Source organism: Anopheles ziemanni, chromosome X, assembly GCF_943734765.1.
Source record: "Anopheles ziemanni chromosome X, idAnoZiCoDA_A2_x.2, whole genome shotgun sequence".
In the NCBI taxonomy this organism is placed as follows: Eukaryota; Metazoa; Arthropoda; class Insecta; order Diptera; family Culicidae; genus Anopheles; species Anopheles ziemanni.
The window spans coordinates 6,930,155-6,950,937 of NC_080707.1; the positions used below are offsets into that span (position 1 = coordinate 6,930,155).

The following is a 20,783-nucleotide window of genomic DNA, read 5'->3' on the forward strand; positions in this document are numbered from 1 at the left end:
GCTTTAACATTCAATTTCAACCGGTTGAGACAGGTCAATTTCTATCTAACGTAGCACGAGAAACGGTGCGACCGAAACCGAACGCAAACGTAAAATTGAATGTTCGGCAAGAGTTGAACCTCGAGGTAGAAACGGAAGCTGTCAAAGACGGGGGGGAAAAAAGAAGTTTGCGAGCGGGTAGGAGTTTGGAGGAACCAAATACTAAAGAAAAACTGAAAGAGAACTGAAAGTCAAGTCGTTTTGCGAAAGTGGGATTCAGATTGCAGAGAGTTTTTGTTGCAGAGAGAGAGAGAGAGAGAGAGAGAAGGTAAGGGCACGTTGCAGTATTAGTTGGCAGGTTGTTGGGTTGCAGGTAGCAGGTTGCAGGTTCAATTCGGTTTTCGCTTGTATAAATACCCATTGACGATCGGCTGTACCGTTTGTGGCGTTTGTTGCGAGGGCAGGAGTGTGCGCCAGGCGCGTATGCTCGTGCGGATCTCGGCTGCCGTCGGCGTCGGCGCAGTCCGCGGCCGGTGTGAGAGCGCCAGCCCCAGCAGCGCCACCTAGTGGGGAGAGGTTCGGAACGGTTCGGGGCGCCCCGGCGTCTAGTTGATGGAGCAGTTGAAAGCGCTGGGTGGTGATGTTGGTAGTGGTGGTGTTGGTGGCTGGGATCGTCGAGAGGTGATCGGTCGGAGCGTTCGGATGATGATGGTCGTCTGGCCGATGGGAGGAGGGATGGTGAGGCGAATGGTGGTGGTTGCTTGCTACGTACGACACGGGCCCGAGAGCGGTGGTAGGTAGTGCAGTGCTAGGATTACCTGATGGGGAGGGAGTCCCGATGGCTGTGGCTGCGGCGACGCCGACCCCGGTGCGCCACGGCGGCCACAGTGGCTATTCCTCGGTCAGCTCCCAGATCATGAGCGACGCGTCGGTGCCGCCGGCCGTCACCAGGCTGTGGTTGCCGTACAGGAACTTGATGCTGGCGATCGTGCCGGAGTAGACCTTCGCCTCGGTGAACTCGGCCCGCGGGGTGATGCACGGGTAGCGGAACAGGCGCAGGTAGCCGTCGGCGTCGCCGGCCGCGATCAGGTCCTGGGCGGCCGTGCGCGCCGTCGTCGTGATGACCGTGTTCGACGGCGCCGGATAGTAGCGGTTGTTCCAGAGGCCGGCGACCAGGAACCCGACGGTGCAGTTGTTCGTCAGCCACTTGGCGTCCTTCATCGCGATCGGGCTCTTCTCTGGCGACAGCGACTTCACGTCCCAGAACAGCAGATCGAAGTCGACCGTCACCGACTGCAGGAAGTTGCCCTCGGAGCTCCAGTCCAGGTGTGTCAGGGGCTGCGAACCGCGGATCTTGTTGATCTTCTTGTACGAGAAACCATCGCGGGACACCCGGAACAGATAGATGCTGCCGTTCTGCGACCCGATGGCGATCATATCACCAACTGGAATTGAAGAATCACACAGATCCAGTAAATCACTCGCCAATCCCAAAATTCTTTTCATGCCCTTTCGCATCTAGTTTCAACTCCCTAATCTAGGCCTCTAATGCCTGAAACACATTGAAGTAGACTCTGAAACTGGCAATGTCTCCTAAAACATATAAGTTCCCTATCAGAATAAGGGTTATTGTTGACAAGTACTGGATCAGATGAATTCAGCGGTAGATCTCCAGATCTCTAGAAGCGGCTTTGAAATCTGGAAGATCCCGTACTATACAGAACTCCATGAAAATGATTCACTGAAGGATTGACTGATTCCTAGAGGTTGCGGGTTCTTAAATGCTCATCATAGGCTGTACAAATTCGTGAGAGTGTGATTCCACGTAAGCGGCAAAGAATTCAGTCCACTTACTCTGGTTAAACTCGACCGCGTTCAGTGGCGAGCCGCAGACGCGGATGGTAAGCATTGTGGCGCCGTTCTCGGCGTTTATCACGATCAGGTGTCCTTCAGAGCTGCCGGCTGCCAACGCCGCACCGTACGGGTGGAACGTCAGCGCGATGATCTCGTACCCGACCGAGGTGGTCCAGATGAGCTTCTGGCGGCGCCACAACGCGACGTACTTGTCGTGACCGCCGGTGGCAAACACCTCGTCGTCCGGATGTGCGGCCAGCGCCCACAGGTTCTTGCCGTGGCCGAAGATGACCTGATTGAAGCGTCGCTGCAGCGACCCTTCGAGAATGTTGTTCCGTGTCGTGCCGACGTAGATGTTACCATCGTTCCGTCCCGGGCGCTGCGGATATATCGAGCGCACACCGCCGGCCGATTCAGGAAGCTGTAGGCAAACACACATACACACACACACACGTATGGATACATGAGCAGGGTTGCACGAGGAGCTCCAGCCAAGTCTCTACCTTAATGTCCGTGATGCGCTTGTAGTTTTGCAGCGAGTCCCAGGCAGCAATCTTCCGATCCTTCTCACCACCGGATATCAGCGTGCCCTCCGATAGCATCACCAGGCAGCTGATAACCTTGTTGTGCGCCTCGAACTCCATCCGCACGAAGTAGGCACCGTCCGCGTCCACGCTGTAGATCGTGATGAAACCGTCCGTATCGGCCGTAATGACGTCACCGTCGGGTTCGAACTGCACGCACGTAACGAAGGTCCGGGAGGGCTGCGATGAGAAATAGAGGTTGTTAGCTGGAACGGTGGAGAGATCTCCGCTTTGCCGCCTACCGGTTTGATGATGTCAGTTTTCTCGAAAAATCCATCTTTTCTCCGGTGCCAGAACGCTAAATGGCCGCGGCCGTGTGTAATAAGCAGATTGTCATCAAGTGGATGGAACGTCGCACCCCAGATGCCTTCTTGGAGCGTCTGCAAGCAGTTGGGGGAGATAGATTTCATTCGTATTAAGTTCACTGGAAGGTTCTACAAAGAGGCCTCTGGATCGTCGTTTTGTATTTCATGAGGTTTGAAGGGCTCAAGATTCATGACTCCTATCGATTCTGCGTTATACAACTACTTACCGCAACCTTGCCCAGCAGGTGGCCCCACTGCCACTGCCAAACGGAGAGGATGCTTTCGCGGCCAGCGTCGACCGCCAGAATGTAGCTGCCGCCGTTCAGCTGGGAGAACGCAACGGCAATCACGCCCGAGTCCAGCTCGCCCATGCCGAACACGTACAGCGTCTGCAGCGACTCCGTGCTCCAGATGCGCACGTGCGCCTGCGACTTCCGGTCCCGGCCAGCGCGTTGCCCGGAGCCGACGAGCTCGCGAGACGGATGCACCTCCATGCTGGGGTAAAGGGATGTGAGGTTCTCAGTTAAGTTCGGGTTGGGTATGCCGCTCTGGTCTCTGGTCTTACCACATGATGTCCTCCGTATGGCCGGTATAGTGGCGCTGGGCGTCTTCCTCACGATCGAAAAGCACGGCGACGGCGGCAACGTAGTATAGCAGTTCGCCTGACGGTAACACCCATAAGTTGCGTTTGGAGTCTATTCCCCGATATCCGTGGCTGCGATGGGCAGAGAGATAGAGAACAGGAAGGTGAGAATCATAGGCGGGAATCGAAAATCTAAAGTGAGTGTCCGTCCAGAATTGCGTTAGAAGACCTTAACTCTATAGCTCATTACATGTTCTAGGAACCCCGAGTTGGCAAAAGACCCATTTAGACGTATGTCTATATCCATATATCCAGATCGCAAACGACTGAACCTGAACTAAAAGAGTATGGGCATCGCAAATATGGGAAATCGTTAGTCGACACAAGAAGTAGATGTTGATGTTTTAATTCGTATGGCCTCGAGGAATTGGAAATCATTTCACAAAGCACCGATGGTCCTGGAGCCCCCTGCGGCCCTACCTGCACGAGGCCCAATCTTTCCCCAAAATCTTTGTCGCTGGTTGGAGGCTTTCCCTCTCCTTCAAACGTAACAAGCGCACGGTCCAGCCAAGTCCAGGTCACGTCTTTTGGTCCGAAATGCAAATGAGAATACGTGGCGTGGCGAGTAGGGCGTGGAGCTGGAACGATTTTCTCTTCAGCGCACGTGAACGCGAGACCTTGGATGGTGGCGTGGATCGTGCGCTCGGACACGGCATGCGAAACCCCGTTTGCGGAAGGATAATTTGACCGCCTTTTTTTTACCTTTCTCCATTCCTTCGAGGCCTTCGGGCCTTTCGGGACGTATCATTTGACTTCTGCCAAGTAGGCTGCTCCCGAAGGTCGTGTGTAGTAGCATGTGGTGATGGTGTAGTGTCCTCACGCGCGCCCGAGTGGAAGATTTCGAGGTCATCGCATCATTTGGCAGCCGAAAATCCGGTACCGTACCGGCATACGGCGAAGGACGCGCTCCTTCTTGGTGAAGTTAAAATAATCACTCACACGGCGGATTGAGGCCAGGGGTCCAACATTAGCAAAGCTGATAAATGTACGTTCAGAGCGGAAACGTTCCTTTCGCGAAAATGTGTCATTTCATGCCGTTCGCACGTTGTCACACGTCTTCCGAGCAGCGGGGATTTTGATGATTATTACTTTGTACGCGGGGCAGGATGTCAACGTGCTGGCGTGCTGCTGCTAAAGCCCTCGGCAAACACAAACCCGTCCCGGGGTTGGGGCGTTATCGGGTAACGCAATAAAAATCCCGTCCCTCGCGCAAGAAGGTGGACCTGTTTCGCTGCAAGGTTAGAGCACCTGACCGCACGCTGGCTCGGCTTTGGACACTTATTAAAGTCTCCCCCAAAGTACCCCTAATAACCATTTTCATTTATTAAATGCCGTTGCATGGCATGCTAATAAGGGCGTCGGGAAACCTTCAAAATCCCGCCGGACATGCGTCACAAAGGGTGGTGGTCGAAGGGGGGAAAAAAAAAACCAACCTGTTACCAACCGTGGACGGGGACACATTGTGTCGTTCGAGTGACGTGGACGGAGGAAATCGATGGATACCGATGGTTTCAGCTGTTGGTAATGTGCCTCAGAGCCCCGATACCTTGGACATTGAGAGGAGTGCTCAAAGCGGTAGTACTTACACCCAGAAGAGGGACAGCTTCTTGTCAGGTGGTGCGTTGTCGATGGGCGGATGGTGAACCGGCGGGTAGAACGTTCGCCGCAGGCCCCGGATGGTGATGCGCGTCGGCTCCTCCTTCATGGCGTCCAGCAGCGGATAGTCGGAGGACGCCCGGACCAGCTCGTTCTCCGGCGCGTACAGGACGCGCGGGCGGCTCTTGCTGCGGGCCCGCTGGCGGGCGGCCGTCTTGGAGAGATCGTCCGGCACCGAGCCGCCGAGGCGGGAGCGCGAGCGGCGCCCCGGCGACGGCGGCACGATACCGGGCCCGAGGGCGCCGACCGGCAGCGACGGCGTGTTGCTCAGGTAGAACGTCTCCACCTCGGCGAACTCGTTGCGCAGCTGGGAGAAGCTGCGCACCTCCTGCCCGTTGCTGGTATACATCTTTTTGGCTCCGATCATCTTCAACACCTGGCCGAGATCTTCCAGCACCTCCTCGAACGGCTGCGACGTGCGCAGGTTCAGCAGCACGCGGCACTGCACACGGGAAAACAAACCAGGCTCAACACCGGCGAGTGCCAAACGGACATCCTCCCTGCCCGGACTTACCTGGACGCTATGGTCGTGACTGTTGATTATTCTGATGACGCGGCCGGCGCTGGGCTTGAGGCTGCCGGACGGCATGTTGTCCACCTCGGTGACCGACGGTTTGCGTCCTATTCGGCCGGGGCCTACCGCACTCCCCCAGCCCTGGTTGCCGGGCGATGCGTACCATACGCCATTCTTTTTACCGTAGCTGGCAGGCTGGAAGAGAAAAGCGACAAAAAAAAATCAGAACGGAATGTGTTTACGTGAGACGGTACAATCGATTGCTCAAGAGATGTAATACGGCTAGAGAGGCTAGAAGTTTGCCGGAGGTAAGTTGACTGCCAAGCTGCCCTTAGTACATTTTGTTTACTACAAACACTCCTGATCAAGTTTGTTTATAAAATGTATTAAACATCAATGTTTTTTGGTAAACAAAGACAAGACTAAGCATCCCAAAGAATAAAGAATTGGGGTACTACCACAGCTTTAACGTTAAGTTATATATTACAGGGGCTTTCAGATGATATCATAACAGTAGCAGCATTTATTCCAACTGCATCAGTTGATTTTATAACGCAATCATGTTTATTATAACTCTGTCAGTTGAAATCAGAATCGAAGCAATTGATATTATAATCCCTCCGGTTACAGCAGCTTGAGCGAAGTACGCAACTAGCGAGTTTAAACGTATATCGCACATATGACAGCCAAAGGTTGATCTACATATCCATAGGTGGGTTCATAACGAATGAAACTCTTCGATTTCATTGGAACGAAATCGCTCACAAAAATAAGTAAAAAAAGGACATGCAGTCACCATAAAAATTAATCAGCACTGCTTGTTTAACAATTCCTTTCGTTTTGTAATGAAATTAAAGCGATTCATGCAAAATGAACTCACCTGATATATTGAACTACCTTGGAGTCTCATTCGTGCGATATACGTTTATATTTGCTAGTTACGTACACCGCTCGACCTGCCATACCAAATTTATAATATCAACTGCTACGATTCTGATTTCTACTGAGACAGTTATAATAAATATGATTGCATGAAAATCAACTGGTACTGTTGGAATATCATGTGCTGCAGTTGGAATAAATGCTGCTACTGTTATGATATCATCTGAAAATCCCTGTAGCTTTGGTGAAACAACTAGAACTAATGCCAGCTCAGCTGTCAAAAATGACAGCCATGACAGTCAACGTGAATCTCTATTTTAGATGTAAAGAGTTTCGATAGCATGTAGAATATATCTGAAATATGTCAAAAATCAATCGAAATGGGAAAGTTTTTGCAGAAAACTCCATTTTTCCTGCGATATCAAGATACTTTTCCATTATCAAGAGTACATGAAAATAACCTTCAGCCTTCTGTGATGCTTTCTAAATGCAGACACTTTCTTTGTTCAACACTCGCCCGAATGTCATTGCGAGGTTTGACCTTCCACGTTACTTTAATTCAACTTTCCTTCTTTTTTCCCGTTCCCCCCAAATCGTCCCCACGATCAACCCAATGAGCCTCGCTTTATGAGGTAGCAACACAACGGTGACAAACGCCGGCCAACACCTTCCGGGCTCATGCTTAATATTTGTCCTTGAGGCTGTGCATCTTATCTTGCTTCCTGGATGAGGAAGTTTCACTCACTCATTTCCATACATTTGCATGCGCACTCTGAGCGACGGGGCGCGGTACAGGTTGCCAGGTAGCCTTGCTTTTTGGGGGGTTTTTCCCCGGATCGTTGTATGTTGTTGCTTTTGCTTCCAGCCACAGAATTGATTGATTGTAGCACGGGGGAGATTGTACTGTATTGATCATACGCTCATGGTATTGTTTACCGGAGCTCAAAAGAAGTTTTGTTCTCGAATAACTAACCTCATCGCATACTTCACGATGACAGCTGGTGGAGCCGCCTGGTGGTTTGTACAAAGGAAAGCGATTTTTCCAAAATTTCAAAGCAAAACATCTTCTCGTAAGAAGGAAAGTTCCGTTCGAATGAAGCTCACAAAATGTTTTGATGAATTTATACTCGTATGTATTGTCTGTATATTTGTCATAGACCAGAAAACCAACAACTAATGGAGGCGCCCAGTGGATCGTATATGTTGTAAGTTGTCAACAGTGTATTCCTTTTAATGAAATATGCGATTTTCTCCTTCTTACACATAGGAAGAAGCTTGAAAAAAATCCTCATGCACCAGTAAAAACAAGATAGTCTAGATAGCTTTGAAGACATCCACCCAATTCCACCTCTAGTGCCTGGTCTACATTTTAACCAAATAAGGGAAAGATTAATACATTCACTATGGATTTAAATTCGCCTGCAATACCAAATAAAACGAGCCCCACAATGGAAGGAAAAAGAGAATAAAAAAAGATCTAAATGAAATTGAGTTGTATGCGGGGAAAAAAAAAGGTAGAAAAGAATGAGAACAAATGGAAACTGCTAATATTTCCGTTCAACCTAATAGGCTGACACTTCTAGCGGAGTGGTAAAGGAGAGCCACTTGCATTTAGAGTAGCTTAAATGCAAATGAAAACAATCGATGGTAGGAGGTTTCTGTTACGCCTTGTTTTTTTATTATTTTTCTTTTGCTCCGGAATGTATGCAATGCGTGCGCGTAACACCGGAGAGAACCGTGAGGACCTCAAGAAGGCCCAGGACCGGTTGGTAATAGTTGAAAGCGATAAGGGATGCGCTGGCCATTTCGGGGAGTTCGGGTATTGTGTGTGAAGTTGGCCAACCGGAGGTCGGTTTACTTGCCCAAAGCTGGCTGTGACCACCGCCAATGTCACTCTCGCCACTCCCGTAGCGATGGTGGTACATCGGTGCGGTCAGTATGGTGAAGGCGGACTCCCGACCACTGTCGAACATCGGGCGAACTGGCCCAACGGGCTCGAAGCGCGATGGAACCGAGAGCAAACACAAGTGGGAAGGTCGGAACTATGGCCAACTCCGGTGACCAACGCACCCACACACACACACACACACACGCTAAGCACGATCGGGGCTGGCAGGTTAGGGCTTCCGGGCCAACATCCGGGCGTCGATCAGCACCGGTTTGCGGTTTGATTGTTGTTTTGGGCGGATTGTTCGGAGAGAGTGGCGTTTTGGCTTCTCGATCCTGGCTCGATCCCGCACCGGATCAACACACACGCATACACCCGAGACTCAGCAGCACAGAGTCCATCACGAGACGCGGTAAAGGCACCACTCCGACACGGATTCGAGCACGTCCTCGCCAGAACTGAAAAGGCTCCGCTGCGCGAATGTGCGGAAGACTCGCCGACAGGAAAAATAGGCTGGGTTGTAAAATTGCTAACTTTCCCTCCCTCCCCTCCCCTACTTGAGCTAAGCGAGCAAAACGAAAGGGAGCGAGAGAGTCTGTGTGTGTGTGTGTGTGTGAGAGAGAGTTTTAAAAGCGACCGAGAGAGAGAGGGAGAGAGCGATTGAATGTTTGAAGTCGCCAGGTCAGGAAGGTCAGTTGGGTTTTCCCGTCGGGTCGATGTCGGTACCCCAACCTCCGCTACCCCCCCTCCTCCTTCCTCCCTGGTCGTCTTGGGAGCAGCCCCAAGACGGCACATTTTTCCGACGTGTTTTGCGGCGAGATTTGTTTTTCCTTTTTTCCTTCGCCGGCGCCTTCGACGCTCTGTGTGTGTGTGTGTGTGTGTGCTTTCTCATTTGCATTTGCCGACCCTCTCCCCACAACCCTCCCCTCCCAAGAGACCGGTGTGTGTGCGTGTGCATGCCGACGTATAGCATAATGAAACATAACATACGCTAATGGGGTCATCACATGAGACCACAAGAATGTAGCCCAGCAGAATGGGGAGTGCTCGGGAATGCTTGGCCCAAAACCGGACGGTCGCTTCGCCAGAAGAAGCCACTTTTTCCGTCCAGGAGCGCGTGAAGGGAGGGGGGGGGGGGGAGGTTTGGAGACAGGTCCAGTTTTTATGCCTTTCAATTTAAATCCTCCAGCGGAATCCACCGGAATATAAAACGAGTGAAGAAAAACAACAAACACACACACACACACACACACACACATACACGGCGTGTGCAAAATGTAAAGTATGCCTCAACACGACTTTAAACATCCATCCATCCATGCACACACATGCTACCCCCTTTTCACCCTCTCCCCCTTGCCCGGTTTTTGTAAGCAAACAGCTGCGGCTAAGCGAAAATCTCCCCTGTGTGCACAGTGGTTCAACCCGAGGATTTTCGAGTATGTAGTTTTGAGTGTTTTTGGAAAATGTCTCTATATTTTCATATAATTAACTTTTCTTTTTTCTTTGTAAATTTACATGTGTAGGATAATATTTTATAATTATCTCCAATTTGATATTAAAGACAAACCAGTTCTTTTAACACGTTCCGTACCGCGTCACCCAAATATGGGTGACAGAAGTTTTAGTTCTAAAAAGTTTTTGATCCATAAATAAATGCAAATGCAACATAAAAATTATTGTTATATTTTATATAAATTTTTTGGGCAGCTAAGTTTTTGCTTGGCCTTCGAAAACAATCGGTTTAACAAATATTATAAACAAATTATAATTTAAAAAATTGTACTAAAAATTGTGCTAAAACGCTTGGTACGGGACGTGTTAACGAAGGAACACTTCAATTTTTTCCTCGTTGTGCAATTTTCAACGACTGTATCTCTCACAGTTATGCATTGAGCTTGATTATATTCTGGATATTTCTTATTTGTATGGCTATCATTTTTGATAGTCAGCTGTCATTAGTTCTAAAAATTTTTTTACCCACAAATAAATGAAAATGCAACATAAAAACTATAGTAATATTAAAAACAAGTACTTTAGACAGCAAAGTCTGCGCTTGGCCTTCGAAAACCGTAGGATTAACAAATGTCATAAACAAATATTATTAAAAAATATTGTACTAAAACAGTGTACTAAAAACGCTTGGCTGGTCAACGTGTTGAACGATCCTTCTTCGCTAAGAAAGAGAGATGTTAAAAATGGTTTTATGAAATGTCAAACCGAAAGACCGCCGCCCGCCTGAGCCACTGTGCGGTATTTTCCGAGTGGAAAAACCGGACCGATGTGGGGCCGTTACTGGAGCCGTTTCGGTCAAACATTTCGGTTTCGGTTTGTTTTGCTTTTGCTCCATGCCGATGGTTTGCTCTGTTTGCTTTTTGTGTGCTTCAGGGTTCGGTGGCACATTTTCCTCCCTTTTTCGTCGTCGTCGTCGTCGTCGTCGTCGGTAATAAACGACCGTGCCACGCCGTTCCGTGTCGGTCGTATATCGCGAAACAATTTCGCAAACCTTTGCGCAGGAACGGTGGGGAATGCCAGGGCGGTGGGTGGGAGGGAAAGAGGGGGAACGAACGAACCACTTATTGCTTTCCACAGGGGAGTCGCTCCTTTATAGATTCTTCGGCGAGAAATGGAACAAAGGTATGGTGTTAAACGATTCTTGCTTTTAAAAATTAACAATCATATTTCCCAGATACGTTCTTTTCTTTGGGGGTTTTTCCGACCAACTATGCTGGCAGGTTTTGTTTTTGTTTGTTGCACCGCACAAACCCAACCGGTACCGATTTTCCACAACCAACCGTCAAATCGTTGCAGATGTGTTTATCTCAAACCACTTTCATTCATCATTCGCGTGTTCACTTCGAAACACTCACACACACACACACGTTTGATGCGGGACAGTAATCGGTGTCCTAGGCGTGTGGAAAATTGAATTTCAAGGTGCAAACTATTTTCCCCTGCCTTGGAGACCTTCACCCGTCCGAGGCGTTTGGCCAAATTGTTTCGAGCTTGCAGTAAAAGTTTCTGGCGTTGTTGGGCCGCAGGATAGCCCGCGCAGCACGTCGAACGTGCGAATCTGCTCTCGATGCCGCCGATGGAAAGCTAGGCTAGGCTCACCATCGCGATACGCCCGGTTGCGGCAACAAATCAGCAGTAATAACACTTGGCCGCTAAAATTTTTCCACCTGGACCTGACCTTGACATCATCAGGAGACGGGAATTTTTAGCCTTTCGGGCCATCGATCTGGGGAAAATTTAATGCGCCGACCAATGACAGTGTTACAGTTTCTACGACACTTGGAAAACAGAAGTAACACACGCAAGATCAAAGTAAGTGTAGAATATCTTTGAAGAGATGAATTTTCCATTCTGTACGCGATTGTGCTAAAATAGCCGAAACTTATGCAAATCGCACTGTTTCTATGTCAAAAATGTACTACCTAACCTACTCTGTTTGCTCACTTTAAATATGTAAAAGTTTACTTTGAGTGAAGCAACTTTCGGTGGTTGGAAATGGAAAAGGAGTAATTTAATGTGCAATTCGTTCGTGCTTGTTAAGATAACAATTGTTCAAGTCGTTTTTGTTTGTTGTTAGCATAGCCTTGCATACATTTTTCACTCGTTTCTACATTTCTTTAACGTATGTTATTGATATATTCCTCTCCAGCGATTGAAGAAGAAATAAAATCATGTACAATGTATATTCAAAATAATAAATAAACTGCGAACAACTATGCACAAATCGAATTGGTAAACAGAACAAATATTATTTATAATAACAGTATAATATAGTAGTGTAAATACTTAACTGTGTGTGAACCAAAGTAAAAATAATAGCACGCAATCAACTTAAGGTAGGGAAATGTGTGTTGAAAAATAACTAAATATCCTTTGTACAGAAACTTGGAAAGATTTGTTTGTTAGTTTCGTGTGTGTGTTTGATAAAGGTGTTGAAAATGGGTTATGTAACAATGGCTGATGAAAATAGCTTGCTTCGTTCCATTCTCTGTTGTGTTGAAGTGATAGTGTTTCTTCTTCGAAAGTTCTTTACTTCGAGGTGATGTTTTTTGTTTCGCTTATTTTGATGTGTTTTCAGTGCTTGTTATAATGTTAACGATTGCTTCAAGTTGTTTGGTGCGCGAACTGCGAGTTTGTGCCATTTGTGACTATGACGACTATCTATCTGTCAAAACCGGTGTAGCGGAATGGTTTAAGAAGTTTTCACGAAAGTAAAAGAAAAACAAAAACGAAACATACCGTCCCTATGTACTGGGGCTTGCCATGCTGGAAAGAGATGGTCGCGCAAAGAGAAACAATACAGATAGAGAGAGAGAGACAGTTGAATCCTGCTGTTTGTGAACTCTTTGCAAAATGGGGTTTTCTGATGAATTATCAAAAACATCGCAGCCTTCCGCTTGCGATGGAATCGGATAATTTTGTTTTTCGACGCCGGAAATTTAACACTCTACCACAACAACAAAAAAAAATAGAGGGAGCAAAGTTAAAATGATTGATGATACGCAGCGAAGTCATCGTCAGGCAAGTGGACCGGACGGAATATTACCCTGCATGACGTGGCATACGCTGAAGTTGATCTACCTCCGAAAACCGGAACAACGGTAATTAACTAAACACCGCCACGAACCATAAAGTATAATACGCAGTAGCAAAGGTTTGGCCTTCGCGTATGCTAATTTGCGAATGGCAAAGTAAGTGTTTGCAGATGATATCAACAACGATCCCTGGAAGTTCTCCCTGGAAGTAGACAAGCAGTAGGAAAGCTTGTATGTCCATTTTCTACATCATAAACATTAAGTAGAGTCAGTGACATGATATAAAACACTACGAGTATGATGAGCAGCTCGTCATTACAGTTTGCAGGACCTCCCGTCAAAGTGATAAGCGAGCGAGAGCGGGATGCCAGCGCTCGGCCAACAAAGCCAACGACATTGTTTGCCCAAAAGCCACCCGAGACGGTGTCACCAGGCTGGTCCGGGCGCCAAGCCGAGCGAGAGAGGGAAAACTACATGGGTTTTTGGGTGGGCGGAAATACCCGGATCGCTCTCCAACCACGCGGCTGGGGCGGAAGTCCTTGAGCGCTTCCGATTGGTTGACGCGTCGTGCTTCGTGACACGAAAGCCTTCGGCTCGTGCCGGGGCTGGTCGTAAATTCCGAGGGTGGTCGTTAGGTGTATTATCTCTCCCGACTTCGCCCGGGACTCCTGCGGGAGATCAGATGACAATAATGCGATAGGCAATCGGTTTCCGGAAGTAGGGATAATTACCTCCAGGAACAAAACCCGTTGCTAAAGGAGGGTAATCTTGGTGTACCGACTACTTAAACTACTCGATGCTGGGAGTTCCCGATTCGGAAAAGCCAATTCTCTTCAAAGTTAATTTATATATACCACTTGATCAGCTGTACTGCCAACTCAATGTCTATATGTCATTCCGGAAAATATTTTAGAAAGACAGGCAGAATTAGAAAAGGTTTAGTCAAGTTCAAAAACATTACTTCTCTGTGTCTGTGTGGAGAAACGGTAGTTATGTCAGTTTACCATTCCACAAATATTAGGAATTAGTGGACAGAACCAAGAGATGCTTTCCGCCATCTTGACGCATTGAGGCAAGTAAACTGGAGTTCATTTAAGGATTCATTTGTGTGTGCTGCTTCTATCTCTTGGCAGGTCTATTGCTAGATGTTTACTACTCTTTCTTCGAATGTCACTGATATCTATCTTTGTCTACAGTCTTTCCAGGTTTTTTTATGATTGACATTTCTATAATCCAATACCTTTAGGAACCGTTTGAGGTACTTCCCAATTGTGTGTCGGAATGAAATTCACCAACACATTGGGGGTCCCAAACAGTGTCACTAGCTTCGGTTTGTGTGGAAAATGTGCCCACACTTGAGAGTCGACTAAGGTTTCGTGGGCTAAAGATAACGAAAGAAAGGTTAGCAAACATTCCGTCAGTGCCTGAAAACCCGAATGAAGTAGGTTCTTGACCTCCTATCTCACCGTTCGTAATGGCCTCCGGTGGTGGGAGGAGGAAGCTGACGGGGGAGGGTAGAGGCAACCGTCTATCAGGGCCTCTGCGGGTGGCTATCTCGGGTGGCCTTCCGAACGTCAACGGAATGTCGATAGGAAATTAATTTCTCTGACCCTGTTCTCAATTTCCTTGCGCTTAATAAGAGGGACGATGGTGAACGCAGATTGGTTTCGTCCTATTTCCAGCCGCACTTTCTCTCCCTCTCTCTCTCTCACTCATACACACACACACACCCTTTTTCATTTCTTATGGCCATCTTGCGGAGTGAAACAATTCGCCTCCGTGACGCCAACAATGACCTAGGGCTGGAACGCTTGGCTGGAGATCGGCAATTTTTGAAGCATTAGGTTAACCGAAACCTCACACGCTACGCCAGCGATAGAAACTAGGACGTTCAACCCCTGAGGTCAGCATACACACACACACTCAGCTACTGTCCTGCATAACCTTCTCGAGCCTGGGTCGGTGTTTTCCTCCTGTGCGATTATTGTGATTGATGGAAAAATGTATAAAATAATACTTTTAAGGGCCGCACCCCGAAACAAAACAAAAACCAAAAAGGGTGAGCGACAGAGGTTTTTGCCTGCTAATTAACATCGCTTTGCGGATCGAACTTGAGCTCCTGGAGGGAGGGAGCGGGGGGGGGTAGGGATAAATCATTTTTCAATCACCCTAAATGACCCCTCCCAAGTTCTGAGTCATTTCTGGGCTCGGGATATGGTCGTTTCGACTATCTTCATATTACATTCCCATTCCTACGGACTGTGAGCTCTCCGACTCTGACGCTGCTAGACGAAGGAGTTCCCCAGAGAAGCACGCCCGTTTGAACTCCGACTTCAAGGACACCCGAGGAGCTAATCTGCCCCTGTACGGTAGGAAGGAGTAGAAGGAATCGAGGGAAGAAGCGAAAACCCGGCGAAGGAGCGCCCTGAAGAGCCGGTCGAATCAGCAAAAGGCGCTCATTAGGGAGGGTTCCTTGTGTGCGGCAAAGGGGGACCCCTTACCGTAAGTGGCAAAAATCGATGCCCCATTCGTCAAGCGAACGACGTGGTCCGTGTGCTCCACTTATTCTCGGCCCTTAATCCCTAGCAAACACCTTCGAGGAGTCGACCCTCCTCGGGTCAGCTCGGGGCTCTTGACTTGGTTCACTTTCTCGCGCGCGCTCTCGCGTGTGCTGCCTTCGGCCGGTTTTTTGGGGTCCGGTAATGTGGTCCTCTCCCCGCCTCCGGGTGGTTTGGAGGTAATTGAACATACACACACACACACACACACATAGCCGCACCTTCACACCTTCGCCAGCTGAGGAGGTGGCACGGGGCCAGTGTTTGCTCACCTCTCGCTCGCCGTCACCTGCTGACCTATTTACATATTTATAACGGGCAGTTCTTCTCGGGCAGTTCCTCGGTGCTTTGGCGAGAAATCGATGTACGCGCGTGAGGGGCGGGGAGGGGGAGTGTAAGAAATTTTCGGTAAAGTCCTACATCTACGCCGATTGAGAGATGAGTTTAGTAGAACGAACAGCAAAACCCAACAAAGCACAGGTGCCCGTAATTGGAGGAACCCCTTTTTCTGTGCCCCAAGAGTAACCTAGAAACCCACTTTGGTGAATAAGCGGAGGGGTACTTGAAGCGCATAAACTCGCGGTGGAGGTGGTAGACCACTTCTCAACAGAATCAAGTTTTTTGAAACTTTGCGATCGAGTACTGCCAGCGTTTACCAATCAAAACAATGGCGTTGGCTCAAAGGAAAGTTTTGCTAGAAATTTTGGGGAAGCTTCACCTTGATAGCTATGAAAAAGCTATCGACGCTTCACGAGTTCTTTTTCTCTAGATCTAGATATCGGGGAGTTTTCCGAGTCTCTTCCATGAAACAAATGAAGAGGGAACTTCCAGAACTTCCTGTACTCCCTGATAGTCAAAAGTATTAATACTTCTGGAAATCTTTCAGGAACTAGGCCAGATGTTCGTGGGAGATTATGTTGCTTGAAGAGCTCATCCGGATAGACGAAAGCGTTTGAGAAATCTCCAAGAGGAAGTCCTAACCTCCTGCGGGCTTTGCTGAGGACAAACATGTTGGAGTTCGCCTGAACTGGGATGGATTTGGTGATTGTGCGGTGTGGTTATGAGCTCGGGGCGTGCTAGCACTCACCTTGAACACCTTGAACGACGACACGACGTAGCTCGAGCCGTCCTCGAGCTCGTCGAGCGAGTACTTCCGGTCGCCGTCCATGGAGAAGATGTAGCGGGCGCCGCGCGGCAGATCCATCCGCGCCGAGATCTTGTCGAGCAGCGCCTCGAGCGTGCAGATGTCTCGGCCCGGCTTGAAGCGGAACTCGACGCCGGGAAAGAAGGGATCGCCATTCCGGTAGAACAGCACCCGCCGCGCCTTCCAGAACGACAGGTTTGAGTAGCGTGACTGCGGATTGCCCCCAATGGTGCCCGGCACGCCCGGGTTGCTCGGCAGTAGTCCGGACGGTCCGGGGACGCTGTCCGCGTCGGCTAGCACGTCGCCGCCGGCCACGGAACCGCGCTTCGGCAGCGACGACGACGTCGACGACGGCGCTGGGACGCTCGGCTGAGTCGCGGACTCGCTAGCGGCGTCCATCGACGGCGGAAACCCGCCGCCCCCACCAACCCCGGCCTCCGGGGTGCCGGCCGCCTGCGCCGGACTCTGCAGCCGATTGGCGCGACGCTCCGGGGCGCGAGCTCCCCAGCCGCCACCACCACCACCACTCGGGGCGCCCACTACTCCGTTGTCCCGCGAGATGACCGGGTTGACGTTGATCGGATGGCGCCGGATCGGATGTGGATGCGGATGCGGATGCGGGTGGCCACCGGAGAGCGCACTCTCGTCGTCGTCCGTCGGCGAGCCGCCGCCGCCGCCGCCGCCGCCAAGTGCCGCCTCACCACTGTCCACCGGACGGGCCTTCCAGCCGCCGCCCTTGCGTGGCTTGATGCCGCCGATAGCGCCGCGGGCGGGTTGGTTGTGGTGATTGCTGTTCGATTGGTTGCTGGTCGCGACCGGGTCGGTTCCGCCTGCACCACCACCGCCGCCGCCACCAACGGCCAACGGCGAGCCGCCTGCGTTTGATAGGTTGAGCGCGGGGCTCCGGGCGCCCGCTGCGTTGGACGTTGCACGCTTCGCCGGCGACGAGCTCGTGGCCGGATCCTTCGCCTTCACCGCTGGTTCCTTCTGCTGCTCGCTGCCAACCGCGTCGGCCACTGCACTTGCTGCTCTGTACTCGCCACTCTCCGCTTGCTGTAAGTGACTGCTACCCGCTGTGCCGGCAGGCGCTTTCGGTGGCACTGTCTTGCTCGAGCCAGTAGGAGCTACTGGCGAGCCCGAGTGGACCGGGCCGCCACCGGAGCTCACTGTCAACGAGGTCTCACCAGCGTCGGGCGTGAGTCCGCCGGTATTGGTGCCACCGTCACCACCACCACCACCAGCACCGGTCACCACCATCTCCGACGTGTCCTTTGGGGGCTCGTGTTCGTTCGCGGTCCGAACGGTTGCATCGGCGTCGCCGGACATCGTCCGAGTGCCCGAGATCGCCGTCGGCTGCTACCTGCTTGCCTACACGCGTGTGTCTGTGTCTCTGTGTCTGTGTGTGTGTTTTTACGGCCGAGAGCACCCGAACCGAAAGGAGGACACACCAATCTCGGTCGCTTTCTTCTTGCTTGGCGGTCGCCAACCACCTCCACCACCGCCACCGAAACAGGGACAACCTCCTCAGGCGACAGAGAGAGAGAGAGGCACCAAGACCCCACAAACAAGCGACTCAAGACGCGAGCACGCAATAAAATGTCCGCAGCCGTTCGGCGAAGGAGCACTACTAGGGGACGTTCTTCTTGCTGGCGTTCTAACGATTCCACGAGGTCCAAGCACGGTCCGAGCTGGGGTTCCTTCCTTTCCTTCCTTTTGACCGTTCGCTTACTTGAAGTACACTTACACACACACACACACACCTGTCTCACACCGGTCACCTCACCTTCGCCACCAGCGTCGCCAGCAGAATCCCTGCCAGCCGGCAGCGTTTCCGTTCGGTATGTGTGTTTGTGTGTGTGTGTGGGCGCGGGTTTGCCGTTTCACCAGTTTGGTGGTTTTTGGAAGAAATAACGTGCGAAAGTGAAGGTAAGAGTACAATTCGGATGTGGTTGGAAGTAACGTTACAGCAACAAGAAGAAAGGAAAACACAAAAGGCAACAAGAGTGGAGAAACGAGGCCAACAAGCGAAAGGGGGGGGGGGGGGTGAACTGTGTTCCGGTCCTTGCGTCCGCCTGCTCGCCAGCCTCGCCAGACAGAACCACTCGCGCTGGGGTCTCGCGGCAGCACAATGGGCACCATCGAGCCAATGGCGGGACAAAACGAACTGTCAAACTGTCTTCCACCATTACACTCACACTTCAATCTAAACGATCCCATTGTGCAGTTCTTTTAGCACACATTACTGTGTTTGACAAAATTGTAACAACACTTAAAAAAGATCAAATAAAATACTTTTAACAAGGCAATTATTTCATGGTGTTCAAATTGTCTAAATCTGACATCATTTCTGCAGAGGAAAAACTACTTCATGATGATGAAATTAAAGCACTCGGATAAGATATTGTTTCTTCGCGATGGTTTTGAAATTTGTTCATTAAATTCTACAAGAAATCTTTCAGCTTGGACGTATTTCAGAAGCAATCAGAAGTTCGAAAGAAGAAGTACACTCAAACGCATAATTGAACATGTAAGCTAAGGTAAACAGTGGTGCAAACCAGACTGATATAGCTGAGTAGTTTTTCCAAGCGTTTTGGAATATGTTTTACAACTCGTTTCAAAGAGCCGCAATTCCTCTATCAAGGCTTGTAGTGGTTCACCAAATGACAAGTAACTAATTAATCAAATTAAACTAAATAAAATTAATGAACTGTGGTTTTTGGGGAGAACTCGATACACAAATAAGTAAAAAGTGGAGTGAAATAAAAAAAAACTAAGTTGAAATTAAAGGAACACAATTTAAACGTAAAATAAAAAATCGTAATATTCCTGATGCAAGCTGTCACTAATAACGATGGAGGCGCCCAGTATCTCTGGTGTTACTAATAACGATGGAGGCGCCCAGTATTTCTAGTGTTGCCAGCAAACGCTAGTGAAAACTCTTTTTATTAACTTTCTTGTTTAAAAAAAAAGAGCAACCTTTTCAGCTTTGTATCAATTCCAAAGACAAACACAATTCCTATAAGAACATCATAAAGATCGCCCAGTATCTCTGATGTTACTAATAACGATGGAGGCGCCCAGTATCTCTGGTGTTACTAATAACGATGGAGGCGCCCAGTATTTCTAGTGTTGCCAGCAAACGGTAGTGAAAACTCTTTTTATTAACTTTCTTGTTTAAAAAAAACGAGCAACCTTTTCAGCTTTGTTTCAATTCCAAAGACAAACACAATTCCTATAAGAACATCATAAAGATAGAACATATTTTTCAAATTTTATGTTTCTTTTAATGAGGTTTTTCACAACTATTAACTATCTCGAAGTAAAAACTGTTGTTTTATATAACAAGCAAGGTGGTTTCCTTGCTTGGTACCCATTGTGCAGTGTGTCGGTTTGCGAAAGAAGCTTTGATTTGTTTGACCCATATTTGAACCCAACGCTTTCGGTTTTCAAGCCAACGGGATGTCCGAACATTCCCAGACCCGGGTGTCAGATCGTGCCACTCACACGCATCACCAACCTGTTTATCCCTGGGTGGCTTTGAGCTGGCTCGGGGTGGGGTGGGGGGAAGGGGAGAAAAAAAAGGTATGCTAATAAATGAATTGAAAATTAGGCCGTCCGTCATGCCACTCACGGCCCGCGGCGAAGAAAATTTGTCACCAAATCGGGGGCTCTTGGTTTTCGTTTTGTTTTCGCCTTATTTTCTGCTCGCTCGCAGCACGCTCTCCTTTCCAAAGGATCGAACGACGCAGACGCACGAACCCGATTCCGTGCAGCCTTGTCGCCTGCCACGTTTGCCACACACAACCACACACACATACACACACACAGGCAAGCGCGAACGAGATTGGTTTGTCCTTTCCAATCATATTTATTTATTTCCTTTCGTTCCTTTTTTTTCCCACCCATTCTGCTCGGCAAACGTTCCCGAAACTCCGCCTTCGCTTGGTCGCAACAACTTTACGGTGCGCTCCTTGGGAAAAGTATGTCGCAAACGATGCGAGCCGATAGCAAACGGCACAGCAACAGTCCATAAGCAGGCTCGGGGTGAACAAAAAAAAAATGCTCACCCAACACGTGGTGGAAAAAAGGCGTGTATTTATTTATTCATTTATTTATTTTAGACGACTGACGATGCAAAGGCGTGAAAGTTTTCCGTTCCTCTCTTTAACCGCAATACCCGGTGTGTTAGACATTATGACAACATAAAGTAAGGTGCAAAGGAACTT

The 20,783-nt window shown here is 49.3% G+C and overlaps 1 protein-coding gene across 1 annotated transcript; it reads right to left on the minus strand.

The window, feature by feature from the left end:
• Positions 1 to 870: 870 nt before the first annotated feature.
• LOC131290652 (echinoderm microtubule-associated protein-like CG42247) lies at positions 871 to 17,883 on the minus strand. The gene is made up of 9 exons (XM_058319815.1): positions 16,501 to 17,883; positions 5,536 to 5,730; positions 4,952 to 5,463; positions 3,288 to 3,437; positions 2,950 to 3,217; positions 2,660 to 2,797; positions 2,337 to 2,597; positions 1,834 to 2,254; positions 871 to 1,424 (listed from the first exon to the last, which is right to left on the minus strand). The coding sequence occupies exons 1-9, from the start codon at positions 17,881 to 17,883 to the stop codon at positions 871 to 873; spliced, it is 3,882 nt and encodes a 1,293-aa protein (XP_058175798.1).
• Positions 17,884 to 20,783: the final 2,900 nt, after the last annotated feature.